Genomic DNA, 19,828 nt, shown 5'->3' on the forward strand with positions numbered 1-19,828 from the left:
ACCCCCCTTCTGGGTGTAGTTAGTAAGGCGCTGTAACGTTAAATGAAGCTGACTTTAAGGTCCGTTAAGAAAGTTAAATCAGAAACCAGGCCAAAGGAAGTCTTTTGAAGTGCTCCTGGGGGTGGGAGGTAGGTTCGATGTCACTGGAACCTGAGAGGACGAGGAGGCTTTACAGCTATTCAGACCAGAGCAAGCCTGGGCTGAAGACGTCAGCGTGGAGGAGAGAGCAATGAGGGAGGCATCCTGACAGGACTGGGACGTGGAAAGTGTATGGAGAATTTGCTGTCAGGAGTAGCCAGCGGAAATGCGGCGTTTTAGAGGGCAGGAAGGGAGTCAAGAAGGGCAGATTCCAGGAAACCCGGACCAAGAGTTCAGAAGGCAGACTATTCTCAAGAACTTTCTCACAATAAAGACAGGATAAGTACAAAGGGATTAGGTCACTCATTGCTGTGTCCCTGCCGACTCTAGGATCCTGGATTTCTTTCCCTTTAAACAGAAGCTTTCTTTGAGCACCCCAACTAGCAGGCTCTACGCGTTGCTGCAGGGAGTGTGCACACTCACAAACACGAACAAGGCACTTAGAATAAATACCTTCCTCACAGGACCGTCAAGAGGCTCAGACTGGAGTCAACTTGTTCAAAGCACTTTAAACAGTGGCACAAATAAGTACGATTTAAGAGTCACCTATGACTTTTTATCAACTAAAGGTGAGACCATCGGCTCCTAGAAGAATGCTTGCAGGTGCTCACACTGAAGGACTAATTAAAACCTTCCGACCCAACAAAGGAAATTCCACGTACTCTAGCGCAGAATACACAGTATAACCGCGAACTCGAAGGCACGTTGACGAAGGCTCAGCTGCCCAGGAGAAAGATCACAGCCGCCGAGGGGGCAACTGGGTCTGGACGAGTGAGGAGGGCAGCGGGGTGTGACAAGTCTGGGGAGAGCGAAGTGACTCGGCCTGCCACAGGAGTTCTCGCAGGCCGCGGGGCCCGGAATGCGCGCCGCAAAGGGGCGGGCCCAGAACCGCGGAGAAGACTCCCGAAGCCAGGGATGGGGGGAGCTTGGAAGCGTCTCAGACCATATTGGGGGAGCCTGGCTTCCAGAACCCCCAAGCCCCGCCCCCGCCGCTCTGGGGCGCGCCCAGGCCTGCGGCGGCCTTCACAGTCTCCGAGGCCACGGCCCCGGCCGTCCGCGACCACTGACCCCCAGCTCACGGCTCGGCACTGGGCTAGGGCTCAACCCCGCCCGGTGTGTGTGTGTGTGTTATTGGGGGGGGTCCCACATCCAGCGCCAACAGCCCACGCGCCACACTCCTGCATGCCCCGCCACCCTGAGTGGTGCGGCCCGGGCCCGCCCCCTGACGCATGACGCAGAGGGGCGTGGCGTCCACCCCGTCACGTGACGGGGGAGTGACCTCGCCGCCCCGCGCAATGGGGGCTTCGGACCCGGAAGTGGCGTCCTGGGCTCCCGGCGGTGCCGCGGGGATGGCGGGAGCCGGAGCTGGAGCCGGAGCTCGCGGCGGGGCGGCGGCGGGGGTCGAGGCCCGGGCTCGCGACCCGCCGCCCGCACACCGCGCGCATCCGCGCCACCCTCGGCCGGCGGCCCAGCCCTCGGCCCGCAGGATGGACGGTGCGTCCGGGGGCTTGGGCTCCGGGGACAACGCCCCGACCACCGAGGCTCTTTTCGTGGCGCTTGGTGCAGGAGTGACGGCGCTCAGCCACCCGCTGCTCTACGTGAAGCTGCTCATCCAGGTGTGGGGGCCAGGGGTGCCACGGGGAGATGGGGGGCTGATATGAAGGTGACCGCCCAGGGTCCGGAGGGGAATGGGGGCGGGGGGGTCGAAGGCGATGGATTTGAGGAGGGGGGCGGAGAAGGCGGGGTGGTGCGCAGAAACGGGAGAAAACTAAAGCGGTGAGGGTTTTAGGGATGCAGCGGGCATAGTTTGGGGATGCAGGAGACGAGTACAAAAGGGTCAGCGACAAATTTGGGGGAAGATGGAAGGAACGAGGAATTTCGGGATACAGGGGAGGGGGTATTGGAACGAAGAGATAAGTTTAGGAAATGAAAGAACGGAGGACTTGGAGGGGAGGGGCAGCATTTGGGGGTGAAAGAAGCAACAGAACTGGGGGAGGGGTGGGAAGTTTTTGGCGATAGGGTGGAGAGGAGGATTGGGGGCCAAGGCACAGTATTCAGAAGATGAACACTTGTTTAGGGTGAAGGAGACCCAAAGGTCTGGATTTGATAAGAGATAGATTTAAAGCGATTTAGGAGGATGAGGAGGGCGCGGGACAAAGGACTGGGGTCATGGAAGAAAAGGGGGCATCAGCTTCTGGAGAGAAGGGGACAGAGGCACAGGATTCAGTGTTGATGGAATTTGGCGAAGGCGAAGGAGTTAGCACAGGAAAGCTATCGGTTTACAGGAGATGGGGGCTCTGGATTTGATGGCGACGACAGATTCCATGGGAGGAGGGGACAGGATGACGTGCTTTGGAGGAGGGGAGCAGATAGGGAGACGCGGTGGGGGGGGAGGAGTAGTGGCGATCCGTCTGGAAAGGGGAGCGAGGCGGAGGCTTTTGGTGGGGGGAGGGATGACGCATTTGCAGAACACTGAAGTCACGGTTGGGGGCTGGAGTGGTCTGGGCGTATTGGAATTGGCCAGCGGGGCCAGTTGGGAACACAAGGTGGGAGGGTATGTAGGGACTGGCTTAGACTGAGGCCAGGGTAGGCTGTCTCTGCAGTCGAAGCATGCAGGAGCACTGGGCGCATTTGCTCGGACCGGCAGTGCCTTTTACAGATGAACTGGGCTGCTTGAGAAAGGGAGAGATGGAGCTGGAAGGGGGCGGGGTGCAGGGGTGGAGGGAGTGCCTTTGGCAAAATTAGGTGGGCGTGACCGAAAGGAGCGCAGCCTAGATGGGGTGGTTCAGGCCTGGACTGTTATCTGAAGATTCAGCCTGGAATTTTTAGCTAAGAAGCAGGAGGGGTTAAAAATTGAGATGGAAACCTAACCAAATCTTGAGGTTTGAGCTGAGTTGAGGCACATGGGTATCAGATTTACTGTCCTGATAACGGACTGAGAGTGGGAGGTACAGTTGGAAAGAGAGGGACTTGAGAATAGGAGTGACTGAAATCTGGGGTCTGAGGAACCCGGGCCAGTGGATTTTGGAGTGCAACAAGGAATATGACAAAGGATGAGGACATTCAGTCTTGGAAGTAACTGACAGGGTAAAGGTTGAGACTGGCGTCTGGTTGTGATTTGGGAGTAAGGGCTGCTTTTCTTAACAAAAATTCAGGTTGTATTTTCACCAGTAGAGATCACAGGTTTCAGAGAGAAACTGAGGCTTTGGAACCGGTGGTACCTGAGGTGAGAAGCAAGGATGATGGAATGAGATTGGGCAAGAACTGCGACTTCAGGGTGGCCAATAAGAGTGTCTGTGGAGTGGAGGCTGCTGGAGTTCGAGGAATTGGGCAGAGGTCTCCACGCGAAGGAAACTGGAAGTGGCTTCATCACTGGGACCTTGGTAGGAGAAGGTTCTCCCTTCTCTCTTGCAGGAGAAGAAAATTGAAATAAGGGTCACTAGGAAAAGCAGTTGAGGAATGAGAGCGAATGGAGAATGAGGGAGAACAGGGAATTGGGGAATGAGGGAGTCGAGAGGGTGAGACAGTCTGGACAGTGGGTGGTAAGGGCGAGTGAGCCCAGCTGGGGTGACTGAGGTGGTCTGTCCTGTTTGAACACAGCTGGTGCTGAGTGTAACATATTTGAGGGTGAAATCTTAAATGGATATAGTTTGGGAATTAGAGATAACATTTTGCAAAAAAGAAGATTCCAGTTTGGGGTTGGGTGGCAGGATTGGAGTGGCAGCTTTGGGGTTTGTCCCAGAAAAATGAGTAACGGTAGAGAATCTGCCTGCAATGTGGGAGATCTTGGTTCAATCCCGGGTTGGGAAGGTCCCGCACACCTTGGGGCAGCTAACCCTGTGCGCCTCAGGCACCGAAGCCCGAGCACCCTGGAGCTCATGCAGCAGGAGACGCCACTGCAATGAGAAGCCTGAGCGCTGCTACTAACCCTCTCCCTGCAACTGGAGGAAACCCGCTGGCAGCAGTGAAAACCCAAAAACTTTGAGAGGGAAGGGAATAGGGGTGAGATAGGATCAGCAGCTTCGATAACACAGGTAGAAGTTAAGAAAATAGACTCCACAGATTTGGGAGCTATGGGAATATGGATGAAGGGACTGAGCAGGTTTAAGGGTGAAATCAAATCAATGGGGTTCCCCAGTTGTGGTGACTGGAGTGGATAAGGCAGCAAAAGGACAGTGGCTCAGACTTGGAGTTGAGGGTATAAAGAAATACTGCCTGTATAAGAGAACAAAATCAGAACAAACCTAACCTCGGAACCTTCACACTTTTAGCCCCGAAGGGGAAAGGTCTGGAAGGGGGAGGGTTCACTGCTTAGGGCACCTGGCCCAGCCCTTCCCTTCAGCTCCCCTGGGCTTAATTTTTTTCTTGTAAGAAGTTGTCCATCCTGGAGGGAGTTTAAGTCATAATCAGTAATCTGTCATTTGGCTCAGAATCCCACCTGCAGAGGACAACCTCAAACACTTCCAGAAACACTTGATTAAGGTGAAGAAGCAGAAACATTAAGCCCAGAAGAAGCTGGAAGCATGCATAGTTCCACGGATAAGGCTGTTTTTGCTCTCTTTCACATCCTAACGGAGCTCCTCTGATTCATCTGGGCTGCTCTGAAGTCCCCTGCCAGGGAGGGGCCCTCTCACACCCGACTAAGATGCTGGTCTCCTGGACACCTTGCCTCTAGCTGGGCAGCGGAGAATCCTCTCATTAATCAGCAGTGTAACAAATGGCCTCACCCCTCAGGAGAACCCCTCTCCTCCTCAGAGAGGTTGGGGTGGCTTGGTCCTTCACTCACCCATGACTTTAGCAGACACCTTAATTATATCATCTGTACAGCAAGAATTATAACTCTACAGAAATGAGGGGGTCATTCTGTCCCAGGGATGTGGGGTGATCAAGGTTAGCTCACCGGTGAGAAATTGTTTGAGGTGACAGTGTGCTCTGCTGGGGAGTGAGAGGGATGTATCTGTGACGTCTGCAGGGAGTGCAGGAGCCATCTGAAGTTTGGGGCTGAGATCTGGGTGTGATGGGTTTTGGTGTTGCCACATTGGGACTGAGACTGGAGTGACATTTTTACCCTAGAGATGAGAACTAACAGATTTTTTCCTGAGATAAGCATGGGGTTTGAAGTACCTGAACGTGGGGTGAGGGGAGAGTCCCTGCGCTGGAAATACCTGGATTGGGAGGTCATAACGTTGGGGGATGGGCGGCTTGGATTGTGGTGAGTGTGGTATCTGGAACTGGACGCTTCTGTGTCTCAAGCGATTACACGATGCTGATAGTTAACAGACAGCGATGAAATTCCGGGTATGTTTTGACGGGGAAAGCATCATCAGGAACAGCACTGGACTCTGTGAGAGGAGAGTTCGAGGCCTGGGAAAGAGGAGAAGGGAGACTGAATCAGGAGGACAACCTGACTCTGCCTCTGTGTTTGTCGATTCTGAAGGTGGGCCATGAGCCGATGCCCCCCACCATTGGGACCAATGTGCTGGGGAGGAAGGTCCTCTACCTGCCGAGCTTCTTCACCTACGGTGAGTGTGCTCCCCAGGCAGGAAAGACCGCACCCAGAGAGACGTGAAAGAAGCATCAAGCAGGGAGCAGGCCCAGCTGGGCCTGGGGAACATGGGGGGGCCACATGGGGTACCCACCGTCAGAACTGGCGTGGGAGTCGGGTCAGGGACAGCGGGGTGTCGGGGTGGGAGCCAGTGATCAGCACGGCTGTGGGACAGTTCCTCTGCCTGGGCTGCCCGCGATTAGTGGGAGAGCAGACGGGTGCTTGAGAGAGGGCTGTCCGGGAGTTCCTGTCATCTCTGCCACCCGAGGCGGTGCCTGGGAGCGAGGGTGGCAGTGGGTTTCCTTTATTTCCCTCCTGAGCAGTCTGGCTGTCCTGTTACCAGTTCTTTGGCCTTCCTGCTCCTCCAGCAGGAGGCCTGTTGGCACCTCCTGGGTTCCTTTCCCGCCCTGTTCCCCAGGCAGGAGTGCCCTCTCACTCAAGCACCCCCATCCCCTGGGGTGGAACACTCAGGTGGGTCTCGGCTTCACCTCTGGCCCTGATGACCTGCTCGAGCTCTGGCCCTGCCCTCCTCATCAGCTGCTGCCCACCCAGGCCCTTCATACAAGCACAGCAGCTCTGCCTGCCTGAGGGTCTCTCCATCGAGAAGCCCACCATGGTGGGTGGGGCTTGCCTGATGCCAGCAAAGCCCACCAGCTGCCCACACTGTTCGTCCCCAGGCCCACAGCTGGCCAGGACCATTTCACATCTGCCATCCCTGCCTGCCTCCCGAACTTCTTTAAACATGCCTTTGCTCTCACAGCCGGGCTGATCCCCACCTGTTCGTCCATCCCTGCTCATCTTATCTGTGTAGTCAGTCCAGAACAGTCCTCTGAAAAGCTTTCCTTCTGCTAAATAACTTAGGCCCTCGCCACCGACCCCCGCCACCACCTTTTTTCCACATCACACACTCTTGGCAGAACCTCACGTCCCGTTTCTCTTCCAGTTTGGCCACCTTATTGTTGAGTACAGCATGGGCCAGGTGGAAGATGTCGTTTTGGGGGGAGAAGTCTGTTCATATTTGTTTCATTTAAAAATTGTCAGTGTGGGGGAGGAGGATGTCACAGGTTTAGGGAACCCCCCCACCGTCCCCCCAACTGTCGCACAATGAAGCCAGTGTACACAGTGGACACTTGCCCTGTGGGAGGCCGGGTGGCAGGCTGCCAGCCCCGCGCCGCCGTCTCTCTGTACACGGCCGTGCTGGGCTCTAGGCCTAGAGAGACGGGGACCCAGACCATCTCTGTTGATGTCCCACAGTCATTCTCCAAAGGACACAGGGTGGAGGGTCTTGACAGTCATCTTATAGCCTCTTGTGAAGATGAGCCGAGTCCTGAGGTGCCTCCCACCCTGTTTATATAAACGTGGCCTCAGTGCAGATGGTGGAAGCAGGCACCCGATGGGCATTTCTGGACACCATACCTGCTCTCAAGTTGGGGAGAGGGCCCAGCTGTCTGGCTGTCTAGACACTGTCTGGACAGGATCTCTTCCTCCCCATGAAGGTGAAAAATGTGGCATTCTTCAGTCTTCTCCCAGGAAGGACTTCTTGGCGAGTTTTTTGGGGGACTACAGAGAAACCATGGAGTGATGGAGCCCCCAGCCAGCCAGGGGGCCCATTGGTGGCGCAGAGGCCTCTCCAGGCACTTCTGCCTGCCCTTCTCTGCCCTGGTTCATAATTCTACTCTGAGATGGGGGGAGGTAGGCATGCTCCCTCCTCTTCTTCTGGCTCAGAAACTGGGTGGAAATAGAAAGAGGCTAAGTGTCCTCTCGTTCTGGAACTCACGCTCAGGCTTTATCCCACCAGCTCTCCTTCTGGCTGCTTGGAGCTCCCTTCCCCCAAAACAAACCTTCCTTCTGCCTGTTCCCTCCGCCAGAGCGTCCTCCCAGTGGTTCAGCCTCCTCTCTCCTCTTCCTCTCTTTCCAGCCCCACCCCTGGCTCTGGAAACCAAACCAGCTGGTACCAGGTGCCCTGGGGCCGGGAAAGCCGGTGGAGCTGCCACGCGGAATGGCTGCTGGCAGACGCAGGGAGGGGAGGACAGGCACCTTGCGGGTTCCTGCCACTGTGCGGAGCTGGAGAGCCGAGGTCAGGGCTTTGAGGGGCTCTGTGTGAGGGACCACTCTGCTAGCTTCCAGGCACTCAGGTTTATAAAAATTTGTCTTGTCTCCTTTTTGAACATTGTCTAAATGTTGATATTTAATGAAATAAAGCAACAAAACATTAAGAAAGTATCCATTTAGAGACCCTTATGAAAAGCAATGACTTAGATAGGGTCCAGCTTCCCTGACCACTTGTTTTTTCTGTAGAGTAGTTCATTAATGCCTCTATTTTAGTTTCTTCTCCACTGGTTTTACTCCCCTGCCACCCCCCATGATTAATAAATGCCAGGAGGTGCCCGGTGGGGTCCTGGGTGCAGCACGTGACAAAGTGGGCCTGTCCCTCTCCCTCTCGAGCCTTTCTCCCAGGACCCCTTCCTTTTCCTTTTCCCTCCCTCAGTTTGCAAACTTCATTGTTCTCTGCGGGCAGTCTTTTTCCTTTTTTTTTTTCTTTTTTCCAGAGGAAAACATTTTTCATCAGCAACAGAGTTGGTTCCTAGGTTGTAGCACTGAAGCTGCCGAGTTGAAAACCTGTTGCTCAATTTGCCAAGATTTTTCAAAGCTAAAAAAAAAAACCATGAGCCTGTTTGTCCCAAAAAAAATATGTTTTGAAGGTTTTGCAAAAGGAAATGGGCTAGAGAAGACGATTGGGAGTGGGGCCCAAGTGTTCCCCGGGGCATGGCCGGTGCTCCCTCCCATGACGGAATCTGGCAAGTCTGCCACGTCTGTTCTGGGAGTCAAGTGTGACCCAGGAGTGGGTGCGCCGGGGCCGGGCATGACGCTGCCCTGTCTGCTCTCCCGCAGCCAAGTACATCGTGCAGGTAGATGGGAAGATAGGGCTCTTCCGAGGCCTGAGCCCCCGGCTGATGTCCAACGCCCTCTCCACTGTGACCCGGGGCAGCATGAAGAAGGTGAGCCTAGAGCGACGTCAGGACCGGCTGCCCGGAGCCCCCCGAGCTCCCAGCCCCCCTGCAGGCCACTGTGGGCACCCGTCCTGCTGTTCAGTGCGTGGGTTGGTCGGGGCACCCTGCTTCCCCGCAGCACCGTAGCCAGACTCCAAGGCCAGGTGGTCTGGTGCTGAGTCCCCTCAATTGGAAACACTCCTGCTCCATGATGCACCCTGTGACACTTGACGGGAGCTTTCCCCGCCAGCTCTAGCCCTGGGGGGGTTTCTTAGGCTGGGCCCCGCTAACAGACATGGCCAGGGAAAGCTCCCGGAGCCGCGTCCTGCCCTCTGCGTCCCCTCCCAGTTCCATCTCAGAGGCACGCTCGCCCGCTGCTTCTGAGCTGCCTCTGCTCTTGCCTCTCAGGTTTTCCCTCCAGACGAGATCGAGCAGGTCTCCAACAAGGATGACATGAAGACTTCTCTGAGGAAGGTGGTGAAGGAGGTGGGTACCCGGCTCCGGAGAGGAGCCTGATCATTCTTTCTCACTGCCAAGTCAGGCCAGTCGGTGAAGAGTCACAGTTGGGGCCTCCTGAGTGCTCAGTGGGGGCGGAGGACAGGACTGTGCGCCGGTGAACCGGGGCCCGTCTGAGGTAGACTGACCCGTGTGGGAGCCTCGGGATCCGGGCTTCTCCCTGTTAAGTACTCATCGCTCCCCGTGAGTGTCGGCTCCGGAGACGGGCTGGACTGAGTGCCCGCCTCTGCTCTCTTACAGACCTCCTACGAGATGATGATGCAGTGCGTGTCGCGCATGCTGGCCCACCCCCTGCACGGTGAGCCGCCCCGCTGGAGGCTGCGTCCCAGCCGTGGGCTGAGCCCTCGTGGATGGTAGACAGGGAGCAGTAGAGTGACGGGGAAGTAGCGTTTTACTGGGATCGGCCAGATGTCCAGTCCAGCGGAGTCAGGGCTTTTCCTAGGCAGCAGAAATGGGACGTGCTCACAGGGTGTCTCATGGTCACAGGAATCCCAGAGGCCGCCTCCCCTCCTGGGCTCGGACACGGGCCCCGCGGCGCAGTGGCCACCATGCCGGGCACCGCGGCCGGGGAGTTGTGGCCTTTGGCCATCGTGTCACCTGTATGTGTTTCCTTTCTCCTCAGTCATCTCAATGCGCTGCATGGTCCAGTTTGTGGGACGGGAGGCCAAGTACAGGTGGGTAATGCTTCTCAGGATGAGCAGGAGGGCCCTGTCACTACTCAGAGTCTGCCAGGACAGGCCAGACTCGGATCAACTCCCGCCCCGTTTCTGCTGTTTCTAACAGCTTCAGAGGAGTGGGCTAGTGACTTCCGTAGTCTGAGTCCAGGGCATCTTCTCCCTCGCTCATCTAGGGCGTCCCTGGATGATCTTGGATGCCCTGCAGAGGGGGGCGTGGATTGGAGTCCACTTGATTAGGGGTCCCACCAGGGTTCCCTCCTGACCCCTGGGTCATGTCCTGACCCTGCCTCCAGCTGTTGCAGGAGCGGGCTTATAGTTGGTTCCCTCCTCTGCTAAGCCACCATCCAGCCCGTGGGCTCAGGGCTTGTCCCTCCCATTGTTTACCTGCCATGCCCAGCACTGGGTACTCTGGGGTCATCGGTGTGTTGATCCCGCCCTTCCCTGGGGCACTTGTGCCTTCCGTCCCCTCTGGGTGCAGGACAGGGAGGGGGTCCTGGAGACATAGGGCAGGAGTCATGCGCTTGTCACCCTTCCTCTCAGCTTCTCATTTCCTGGGTTCGGTGGTTGCCTGCAGCTGTCCCTGGGGCCACTGCCCCAGGAAGCTTGGCTGCCATGGTGCCTCCTTTTGAGTTCACTAGTGGGAAATTGGCCCATTTCCCCCAGTGGGTTCAGAACCCAGTGGGCTCAGAACCCAGTGGGCTGAGCCACAGTCCTGAGAAGCAGGGTAGTGGGGCCTGGCAGGGCTCTGGCTCCCACCGCCTTTCACCTAGGCCACCCCAGGCCCCTCAGCTTTGCAGAGCCTCCCTGCATTGTCTGGGCCCCGGAGGTTGCAGTTGAGCCTCCTTTGCATTTCACACCTAAGACATCCCAGCCTGCCCTCTGATGGCTAAGAGGCTGCAGCGGGTGGGGCACATGTTCCCAGCTCCCTGCTGGGATAGGCCAGGTGTCTGTCTTTTCCCAGACTGGGCGATCTGGGCCTTCTGCTGCAGGGCCTTCTGCTGCAGGGCCCTCTGTTCCTTCCCTGCCCTCTGGGAAGGAGCCTCTCTCCACTCGCCTCCTCTGTCTCTCTGTCAGGCACGCAGGTTCCAGAAGGTTGTTCAGCCAGAGCTGAGCACAAAAGCCTGCCAGGAGAAGGGCCCGTCGCCTTGTAGCAGCCCAGGCTGGAAGGTTCATTCCTACATCCCAGATCCACGCAAGATAGCCATAGAGAACTGGGGTTCTGCCCCTGGTGGGGTGGGTTTCCTGAGTCTCAGTGAACTGTGTCGATGCCCGCCTCACCCCCAAACAAGGGCTGTGACCATCTCCACTTGGCTTCTGCCCGGTGACAGAGGATGTCCCCTCCCCGTCCCAGCCAGGGCCGGATGGCTCTGAGCAGGGGTGGGGGGCTCCCCACCCGACCCAGGTGCGGGCTTCTCGCAGGCGCCTGGTGACCTGGTGTTCCCCGTGTTCTCCACAGTGGCGTGTTGAGCTCCATTGGGAAGATTTTCAAAGAGGAGGGCCTGCTGGGATTCTTCGTGTACGTGAGTTTTATCCTCCCTGTAACTGTCACGGACCAGGGTCTACTAACAGGCGCGTTCTCAACCCTCAGGCCATGGCTGCTAGCCTCAGACTAATCGCTGCGCCTCGGCTTGGCCCAGCAATAGTACTGCCCGAACCAGAGCTGCCCAGCCCCCTCCACGCCACGGCTCGCCCAGCAATAGTACTGCCCGTCCAGCACACCAGGTGTGCGGGGACCATCCCCCCACTCCAACCCCACTGCCTCCGTCCGTCCGCTCCAGGGCTGGGGGGCAGGCACAAGGCTGGCCTTCAGGAGGTCTTCAGCTCGTCCATCGTCCTTGGTTTCACTGCAGAAAAACAGCTGGAAGTCTGTGACTTGGGCTGAAGGTCAAGGCCTGGGCAGCTCGTAAGCTGACTCCAGCTGATAAATCCTGTTTGACAAAGTAGTTCTTCATATTCAACATTTGGGCTTCCCAGGCAGTGCTAGTGGTAAAGAACTGGTCACCCTTCTGCCCATGCAGGGAGATGTAAGTGACACAGGTTCGATCCCTGAGTCGGGAAGATCCCCTGGAGAAGGAAATGGCAACCCACTGTAATATTTTTGCCTGGGAAATCCCATGGACAGAGGAGCCTGGCGGGCTATATATAGTCCATGGGGTCACAAAGAACCAGATACAACTGAAGTGACTTGGCATTCAACATTTAGAATGCTTCGCATTATAGTCCCTGTTTCTGGCTTCTCTTCAAAAGTTAAGACCTGGCTGTTCCAGGCCTGCGTTTCTGCAGAGCAGCTGTCGGCAGGGCACACCATCTCCTGAGGGTCCCAGACCCTCCACCCTACTTGGTGTCTTACACCCCCCTTGCTCCACCTCTAAAGAAAACTCACACTGTATAAAAAGACTGTCAACCACGAACAGAACCCAAAAGCCAGGCCTTACAGATATTTTTGTTTTTCTTTTTTTAGGTCTAGACACATACATGCTGTCGCGAGCATAGTGTGCTAGACCTGGGGCTCTGTTAGCTCACGTGGAGGTATCATGTCGGCCAGGTGTTCTGCACGTAGGCGTGTGTGCGTGTGTATGTAGTTCTCAGTAGGAGGTGAATTTGCCACAGGGGATGTAAGTAATGTCCGGAGACATCTTTTGGTTGTCACAACTGGGATCTAGTGGGTAGAGACCAGGGATGTTGCTAAACATCTCGAAATGCAAAGGTTGGCTCCCACGACAAAGAATTTACTCAGCCCTAAAGGTCGACAGTGCCAAGGCTGACAAACTTTGATTTATATACACACACTTATTCAAACGTACATTCATATCTATGGATATCTATACGTGTGTTTGTGTGTGTGTGTATGTGAATAAATATTTGCTTGTGTGACTAGTACTTCAGACCTTAAAACACTGCATATCATCGCCTCTGGTATTTTTCACTCTCACTGTATATACATTCTATTCTGATGTGTGAATAGGACTCCCACACAACAGCTGCTTACCCATTGGATTCTTTTTTTCTTTTGCATATTTGTAGAACATGATCTGTGTGCTCAGAAATCGCTGAGTTGTATATGTGAAAAGTCAGTCTGAACACAGATGGAACCAACAGGATTGGAAATTGCATTCATGAAGGTTCATTTTATTAATATCCCTCATATCATATTAATAGGTGTGTTATATATTTTTTTAAACTTTTCAGATATTTTAAAATATTTTTTAAAATTAAAAAATCCTAATTCTGCATCCTCTCCCGAAGATACAGCCATTCTCCTGAAACTCTTTCCACATGAGTTCATATCTAAACAAGCAACGCATTTTTTTTAAAAAAGAAAAAGACCATAAGGATCACAATCTGGCTTTTTGCCCTCAGCACTGTATCTTAGGAAAACTTCGTATTACTGTGTAGAGATCTTATTCTAAAGGCCATCACTTTAAAAGGCAGCCCTCCTTACAGAAGCTTGTATGGAGTGTCTTTGGTGGAATGTTCCAGGGGTGAAGACAGACCCCTTGAGCAAAGTTTTAGGAGAGTTGATTAGGTAAATAGGCAAAAGGAAAATTGCCGAAGTGTAGGTTCTCTTTCCTTATCTGTGTTTGAAAATCCCAGATTTTGCAACATTCATATCTTAAGACCCAGCTTCCGTGGTTTGAAAACCACTTATGAGATCATAGGCTTAACTTGTGCTATCAGATGTGGCATATAGCACGTACCCCACCACCCGACACCCTGCAAAGAAAGGAACACTGCCTTCCTGGTGCGGACAGCCGCTGGCCCACGTGGCCCCTGCAGCCTTCCTTCCTGAGGCGGTGCTGGTAGATGACGCTGAAGTTTAGAGCTTGGAACATCCTTGCCTGCTTCCTGGGTGCGGAGCCCCAGTAATTGCTCCCTTCCCTCTCCTGCTCATCTCTGCTCACCTTGTTTTTTTAGCGGCTTAATCCCTCACCTCCTGGGCGATGTGGTTTTCTTGTGGGGCTGTAACCTGCTGGCCCACTTCATCAATGCCTACCTGGTGGATGACAGCGTGAGTGACACCCCAGGGGGGCTGGGGAACGACCAGAATCCAGGTTCCCAGGTTGGTTGGAACAAGGACTTGTCCATCTTTCCATGTACTGCTGATGCCCAGGGTCGGGGGCAGACTTGAGGACTCTGGGTGTCTGAGTGCTGGGCCTTGGGGGCTGGAGAAGGGTCCCTAGCGGGGAGGGGTCTGAGCAGAAGACGTCTGCCTAGAGGGGTTCATGGGATGCCCATCCCTGGGCAGCTTCACCAGTGACACGGATTCGGACTTGATCCAAGGCTGGTTTGAGACAGTGACCCAACTCGGGGGTCCCTAGTAAGTCAGGAGATAGCTTTCACTTAGTGTTGTAGGCTTGTTCGGGCCCTTTTGTGAACAGTGACGTTTGATCCTGACAGCACCCCAGTTGTGAAAGGAGCAGAGTCAGGGTGACACTGTTTTACAGACAGATGAGCCCCAGAGATTGAAGGGCTGTCCTGAGGCCCTTGGCTGTGAGTGGGCAGTGCTGGGACTAGGTCTCCCTCCCTGGGCCCAGCTGAGGGTGCTTCAGTCAGCTAGGACACGTGCCATGCAGGTGTACCCTGCTCTTGTTAGCAGGAGTCTCCATAGCTTGATGTGTGCAGACCTCTCAGCTGGTTGAGTCTGGCATGGGGAAGCCTTGATCCTTCTAAAAAACACTAGTTAAGAAAGCTGGGGACTTGATAAGTTAACTAGTTCTGCCTGAACCAAGATACGAGTTGGGGGGCCCTGATGGGCTGGGGCTTCTGGTAGCCAGACATCCCAATAGCAGGGATCGCCCACCCTTGGAGGGTTGACCAGGGCCTGGGGACTTGTCTGCCAGAATCGCTTTGTTGGGGATTGGGGGCTTATCGTCTTGTGTCTGTGTCTGGGCCCCAGAACAGCAGTTCCGGGGTGAGGGTGGTCTGGGAAAGAGTCCATGGTGAGGAGTGCCTCAGGGCTCGCAGCTGGGGCAGAGGGAAACAGGCCATTTGAAGTGGGTAAGTGGAGTCTTACTGGCATTTTAACGTAAGCAAATTCCAGTCACAGTAATTAAAGTAGCACACCCACCGCCCCGCCCTCGCTCCAGAGCATTGGGAGTGGGTGAGCTTGGACAGCTGGGTTGTTCGTGGGGGTTGTCCCACAGCTGACAGCTTCCTCCAGTCCAGATGGGCAGATGTTTGACCAGGGGCTGCTGCACTTAACCTCAGACAGCAGCAGTCAGCACTTCACTGAAAGTATTTTTTGAGTGCTTCAGGCTAAGGTGAGGCTGCCGCTCAAGCAGAGGGCCCAGCAGACCTCTGCCCAGGTTTGCAGGGTGTCCATCTGGTGGGGCAGCCCCACAGGAGGCTAAGGGATAGGTCGTCACCCTTCCTGGTTTGGGGCTATTTCATGGGTAAAGTTGAATTCAGGAGTTGGGCCTGAAGGGAGTGAGAGTTTGGGAAGGTAGGGGGCAGAAAACCCAGAGGTGCCCGTCACCTTTCACTGTGGGACCCAGGATTCTGTCTGAGTGGTTTAGATGGGCACCTCGTTTTCCACTCAGCACTTACGTGTGCCAAGCCCTGGGCACTGATCAAACAAAGGCCCAGTCCTCAGGACTTACAGAGGCTGCAGCCCAGAAGTCCACTTTCTTGTTCTTCACCGCTCACCACCCCTGGTGGGGTCACAGAAGCCCTTTCAGTCAGGATGTCCCAGTTCCGCCCCCCAGATGATCGCGGCTGACTCACAGATTGCAGGAGCTGCCAGCAGGCCCTGAAAGTGGGCACTGCGTGTGCAGCAGGCATGTGAGGAGCTGAGTGCTAGAAGGGTGCAAGGCTAGTGTGGACGGCAAGGTGAAGGGGGCCACAGAGCAGGCAGTGAGGAGGGGACCTGCACATCAGAAGTCTGCTTCCCGAGCTCCTAAGCCAAACCCGTCTCCCTTTGTGTCTCTCCAGTTCAGCCAGGCGTTGGCCATCCGGAGCTACACCAAATTTGTGATGGGGGTAAGTCGGGCCCCGCATGGCCCTTTCCACGGTGCTGGGGGCCAGCTCCAGTGGTGGCTGGAGGCAGGCCTCAGTGAAGGCTGCTGGCACGGGGTGTGCCTGCCCCCTGAACTCGGGCTGGGGCTGCGGTGGGTGGGGTCGCTGACCCTCAGGTCTTCCTGCAGATCGCAGTGAGCATGCTGACCTACCCCTTCCTGCTGGTCGGCGATCTCATGGCTGTGAACAACTGCGGGTAGGTGTGTGCCCCTCCCCCAGGCACCCTGCCAGGGCCGCTCGGGGTACCTGGCTGGCTGAGCCCGCCCCCACCCCCCACCCCTGGCTGCCCACTGTGGCCTCGGCCCACCTGGCATGCCGGCTGCCTCTGGGATTCATCGTACCCCTTTGGGAGGAGTATGTGGATGGTGGCAGCTCTAGCTCTTTCCACCTTCTTCTGGATCTGACACGCTCTTCTTCCCGGGCAGGCTGCAGGCTGGGCTCCCTCCTTACTCCCCAGTATTCAAATCCTGGATCCACTGCTGGAAGTACCTGAGTGTGCAGGTAAGCATGCACTCCAGGGAGTTTCCTCCTCATTTCTCTACAACATTGATCAGAGAGGAAAGGTTTTTATATACCCCTCATTACATGGAAAGTTAAGGGCTTGTCATGGAATCCAAGGCTTTTAAAAGTAAATTTTACTCTATTTAGAAGGGGTTTGAGGTGCTTAGATCTGAATTTCCTTAAGAATTAAACATCAGACTAGGTGTTTTCTTCACCTTTTAAAGACTCAGAACAAATATGGGCAAGCCCACGGGGTAGGTGGTAAAGCCCAAGAACTCCTTATAACCTTGAGTAACCTGGGCTGAAGACACACCTGGCCTGTTGGAGGCCAGCCCCTCCTTCCCACAGGACGCCCCAGGTGCCCAGGAGAGCCTGAGCTTGGCGCTGGGCCACATGGTGAGCTTGGTGAGAGTGCCAGTCTTGAAGTTTTTGTGTTGCCCAGGCACACTCCTGCTGGCTGGAGCTCTGGGTCAAAGGTCCAGGTGGCTGGCCCAGGGCAGGTCCTTGGCTTCTCTGGCCCTGGTTGGCCTCAGTAGGATGAGGCAGGGGCCTGGGCAGGAGGAACCAGCACAGTGACTGGCCTCCGGCTTGAGAAAAGGATGATGGATGGGAAGAAAGCAGGGAGGCATGAGACAGACACAGGCCTTCAGCGACTCAGGAGGTTCCACATGCATCGCAGCCTGTGTATGGGAGGAGCTCTAGGCCCCTTGGCTCTAATGCCAGAGAGCAGCGAGTGTCCTCCTCAGGAGCCCCGTCAACACTGGACACACTGTGCTTCAGCGCAGAGCAGATTCTGACATTACCCCCGAGGAGTGCAAACCCAGACCGGCTGCCTCCAACCCCGGGGGCTCACAGCTCCCAGCCCTTTGTTGGTCACATGCTGGCCCAGCTCTGTGTGGGTTGAGGAGCCTGGCCTCCCCTCTCAACTGACCTGACTGCTCTTTCCAATCCAGGGCCAGCTCTTCCGAGGCTCCAGCCTGCTTTTCCGCCGGGTGTCATCAGGATCGTGCTTTGCCCTGGAGTAACCCGAATCACCTAAAACAAACAACCAAACCAACCGTGCTGTCTCAGCCTGGCCACCGCGGGTGAGGCCTGATCATCTCGGGGCACCTGTCAGACAACCACCCCAACATCACCTAGATGTGCTCTAGCACGGCTGGGCTTCAGTTTCCGTATTTCCCATGTGTCTGTCCAGAAGCAGGGGCTGGGTGGGGGTGAGGCTGCTTCCAGGGGGCTGGGCATTGTTGGACCCCGGGAAGGTGGTATGGGGCTGGGGAACGGGGGCCCAATCCACTTACTCTGCAGATTTCCCTAGTCGGCCTTGTGCAGGGGGCTTGTGGAGGCCCACGCTGGATGGGTACAGGCTCCTGAGGTCAGGTGGCACTGCCCCACTCACACCCCTCAATTCAGCCCCAGCTCTCATCCCCGCAGCTCAGCTGGGAGCTTCGCGCTCTTGCTTTGTAAATAGGGTGTGATCCCCTTTTGGGAGGCTGCCGTCACGTCCCGGCCTTGGCTGGGAGGCTGTCTTCGTTTTTTTCAACACTACTTGTCTGATGAAGGCAGCACCTTCTAAATGGGAAATCATGTGTCTGCTCAGAATGTGGTCCCCTCCCCGTCAAGTTAAAGGCGCGTCGGTTTAATGGTGATGCCTCACGTGCAGGAAATGGTTATCTGTGCAATTGTGAACACCCAGATGTTACGCAGATCAGCATCTCTAGTCTTATCCAGTTTAAAGTTCCTAATAAAATCTGACCCTTTCTCCCGCAAATAAATGCATCGGTGGTGATTTGGAACTTTGTGGAGAGTCTCTTATTTTCATGAGCTTAACTGTCTTCAGGGTGTTTCTCAATCCTTTGTGGTTGTATGAGAAGTGAAGTAAAAGTTGTGTCCAGCTCTTTGCAACCCCATGGACTGTACAGTCTGTGGAATTCTCCAGGCCAGAATACTAGTGTGGGTAGCCGTTCCCGTCTCCATTCCCTTCTCAGTCCCAACCCAGGGATTGAACCCAGGTCTCCCACATTGCAGACATATTCTTTACCAGCTGAGCCACAAGAGAAGCCCGGTTGTATGAGAAGGGGCTGTAAAGTGACAGGGCTGGGGGCAGCCTGGCCCGGGCATGCAAAGGGCCTGGGCTTGGCGTAGATCAGTGGGCGGGGGCAGGGGGAGGGTGGAGGCTCAGGTCGCTGGGTGGTTTTCTGAATTAGACAGGCCAGGATGCCAGTTCGCAGAGCAGCAGCTAGTGCACAGGCCTCTTCCCAGGGAGACAGGCCCTCGAAAAGTCCTCCCAGCTTCAGAAAATGTTCCATGCAAAAGTCCAGCTGTCCTCAGCACTGTTTGCAGATGATATTGTCAAGTTTTACCAAGTTGGTTGGGGTAGCAGTCACGTGGGTACAGCAGAAGGGGTAGGCGGCCCAGCTGCAGCACCGAGCTTGGTCTTCTCTAGAAAAGGCAATTTGCTTCTGCCAAATACCAGGGCCTATAAACGGGCAAAACTTAAGATGGAACGTGCTGGTCCCTGGAGACTGTGGGCTTCCAGCTGATGGGGTGGTAATACCAGTTGAGGGCCAGCTGGGTTCCCCAGGTGTTTTCTGCCCTTGCTCCAGGGGAGCGGGCCTCAGGAGTTGGGGTTTGGGACTTAGGTCATATTTCCCCACAGTGTGGCTGGGTCCTGCCCAGGGACGGCCCTGGGATGCCTTTGCCCTGGTTTACCTCGCATATCCCTGTTCCCCAGGAACATGGGAGCGTGCCTGTGCAGGTATCCTATAAATGTACATTGGTGGGGGGTCACTAAGATCTTACACTCAACCTCAGATAACCGAAGTGGCCGGGAGGGAAAGCAATTGGCAAGGCGAGCGGGCCAGGGCTCGCTGGCATGGATTCTGTAGAGAAGGAAGACCCGTCAGAGGCGGGTCTGCCACACGCCACGTGGCCTTTCTCTAGCCCAGCGTGGCTCCCCTGGCACTGACCACTGCCCCGGGGTAACTGTTCTTCCCGTTGCTCTGCCCTCAGGCCCTGTTCTTGGATTCATTGCTTCCTGTGGGCCCCCAGATTCAAGAGTCAGAGCTGAGCTAGTCTTAAGAACCCCTCCCTCCGGCAGCCGCCTCCTCCCAGGTGTTTGGAGAAGCCACCGAGGTAAAGAGCCAGCCTGGGTGGGCCTGGCGAGTCGCTTTGAGGAGAGGCAGTGCGGTTCCCAGGTAATACCCCGGGATTTCTGAATTTCAGGCTCTCGACTACATTTCCCAGGTCATCTTTCACATCCGGAAGTGGCGAGAGAACCACCTTTGATGCTCCGTCTCAGGTTCCGTTGGGCACTTGCTAACCGTCTTCAGTTCAGTATTCACGTGCGTGTGTCGCATATGTTAAATGCTCCCTTTGTTTCCGGGCCCTTTCATTCTTTGAGAATTGAATCCTCCCCTGCCACCCGCTCCCCTAACCCACCATAGCAC

The 19,828-nt window shown here is 55.6% G+C and overlaps 1 protein-coding gene and 1 long non-coding RNA gene across 3 annotated transcripts; both read left to right on the forward strand.

Moving 5' to 3' along the window:
* The first annotated feature begins 1,418 nt into the window (after positions 1-1,418).
* MTCH1 (mitochondrial carrier 1) lies at positions 1,419-18,175 on the forward strand. Of its 2 annotated transcripts, none has more exons than XM_040249792.1 (12): positions 1,419-1,754; positions 5,576-5,660; positions 8,576-8,682; positions 9,082-9,159; positions 9,430-9,487; positions 9,812-9,863; positions 11,323-11,382; positions 13,782-13,926; positions 15,798-15,845; positions 16,010-16,077; positions 16,307-16,382; positions 17,336-18,175. In XM_040249792.1, exons 1-12 carry the CDS (start codon positions 1,434-1,436, stop codon positions 17,405-17,407), a joined length of 1,170 nt encoding a protein of 389 aa, XP_040105726.1. In that variant the 5' UTR covers positions 1,419-1,433; the 3' UTR covers positions 17,408-18,175. The 2 variants fall into 2 exon arrangements, with proteins under 2 accessions (XP_040105726.1, XP_040105728.1); XM_040249794.1 differs by having other exon boundaries at positions 13,782-13,875.
* Positions 12,011-13,176, forward strand: LOC120870190. The gene is made up of 2 exons (XR_005722751.1): positions 12,011-13,025; positions 13,113-13,176. It is a non-coding gene; the product is annotated as an uncharacterized LOC120870190 (long non-coding RNA).
* Positions 18,176-19,828: the final 1,653 nt, after the last annotated feature.

Source organism: Oryx dammah, unplaced genomic scaffold, assembly GCF_014754425.2.
Source record: "Oryx dammah isolate SB20612 unplaced genomic scaffold, SCBI_Odam_1.1 HiC_scaffold_11, whole genome shotgun sequence".
Lineage (NCBI taxonomy): Eukaryota > Metazoa > Chordata > Mammalia > Artiodactyla > Bovidae > Oryx > Oryx dammah.

Excerpts from the sequence above, each read along its gene's own strand:
- MTCH1 (XM_040249792.1), top strand. The coding sequence starts at position 1,434 with ATGGGGGCTTCGGACCCGGAAGTGGCGTCCTGGGCTCCCGGCGGTGCC. Across the intron at positions 5,661-8,575 it reads GCCGAGCTTCTTCACCTACG|CCAAGTACATCGTGCAGGTA; the intron begins GTGAGTGTGCTC and ends GCTCTCCCGCAG. Across the intron at positions 13,927-15,797 it reads ACCAGAATCCAGGTTCCCAG|TTCAGCCAGGCGTTGGCCAT; the intron begins GTTGGTTGGAAC and ends GTGTCTCTCCAG.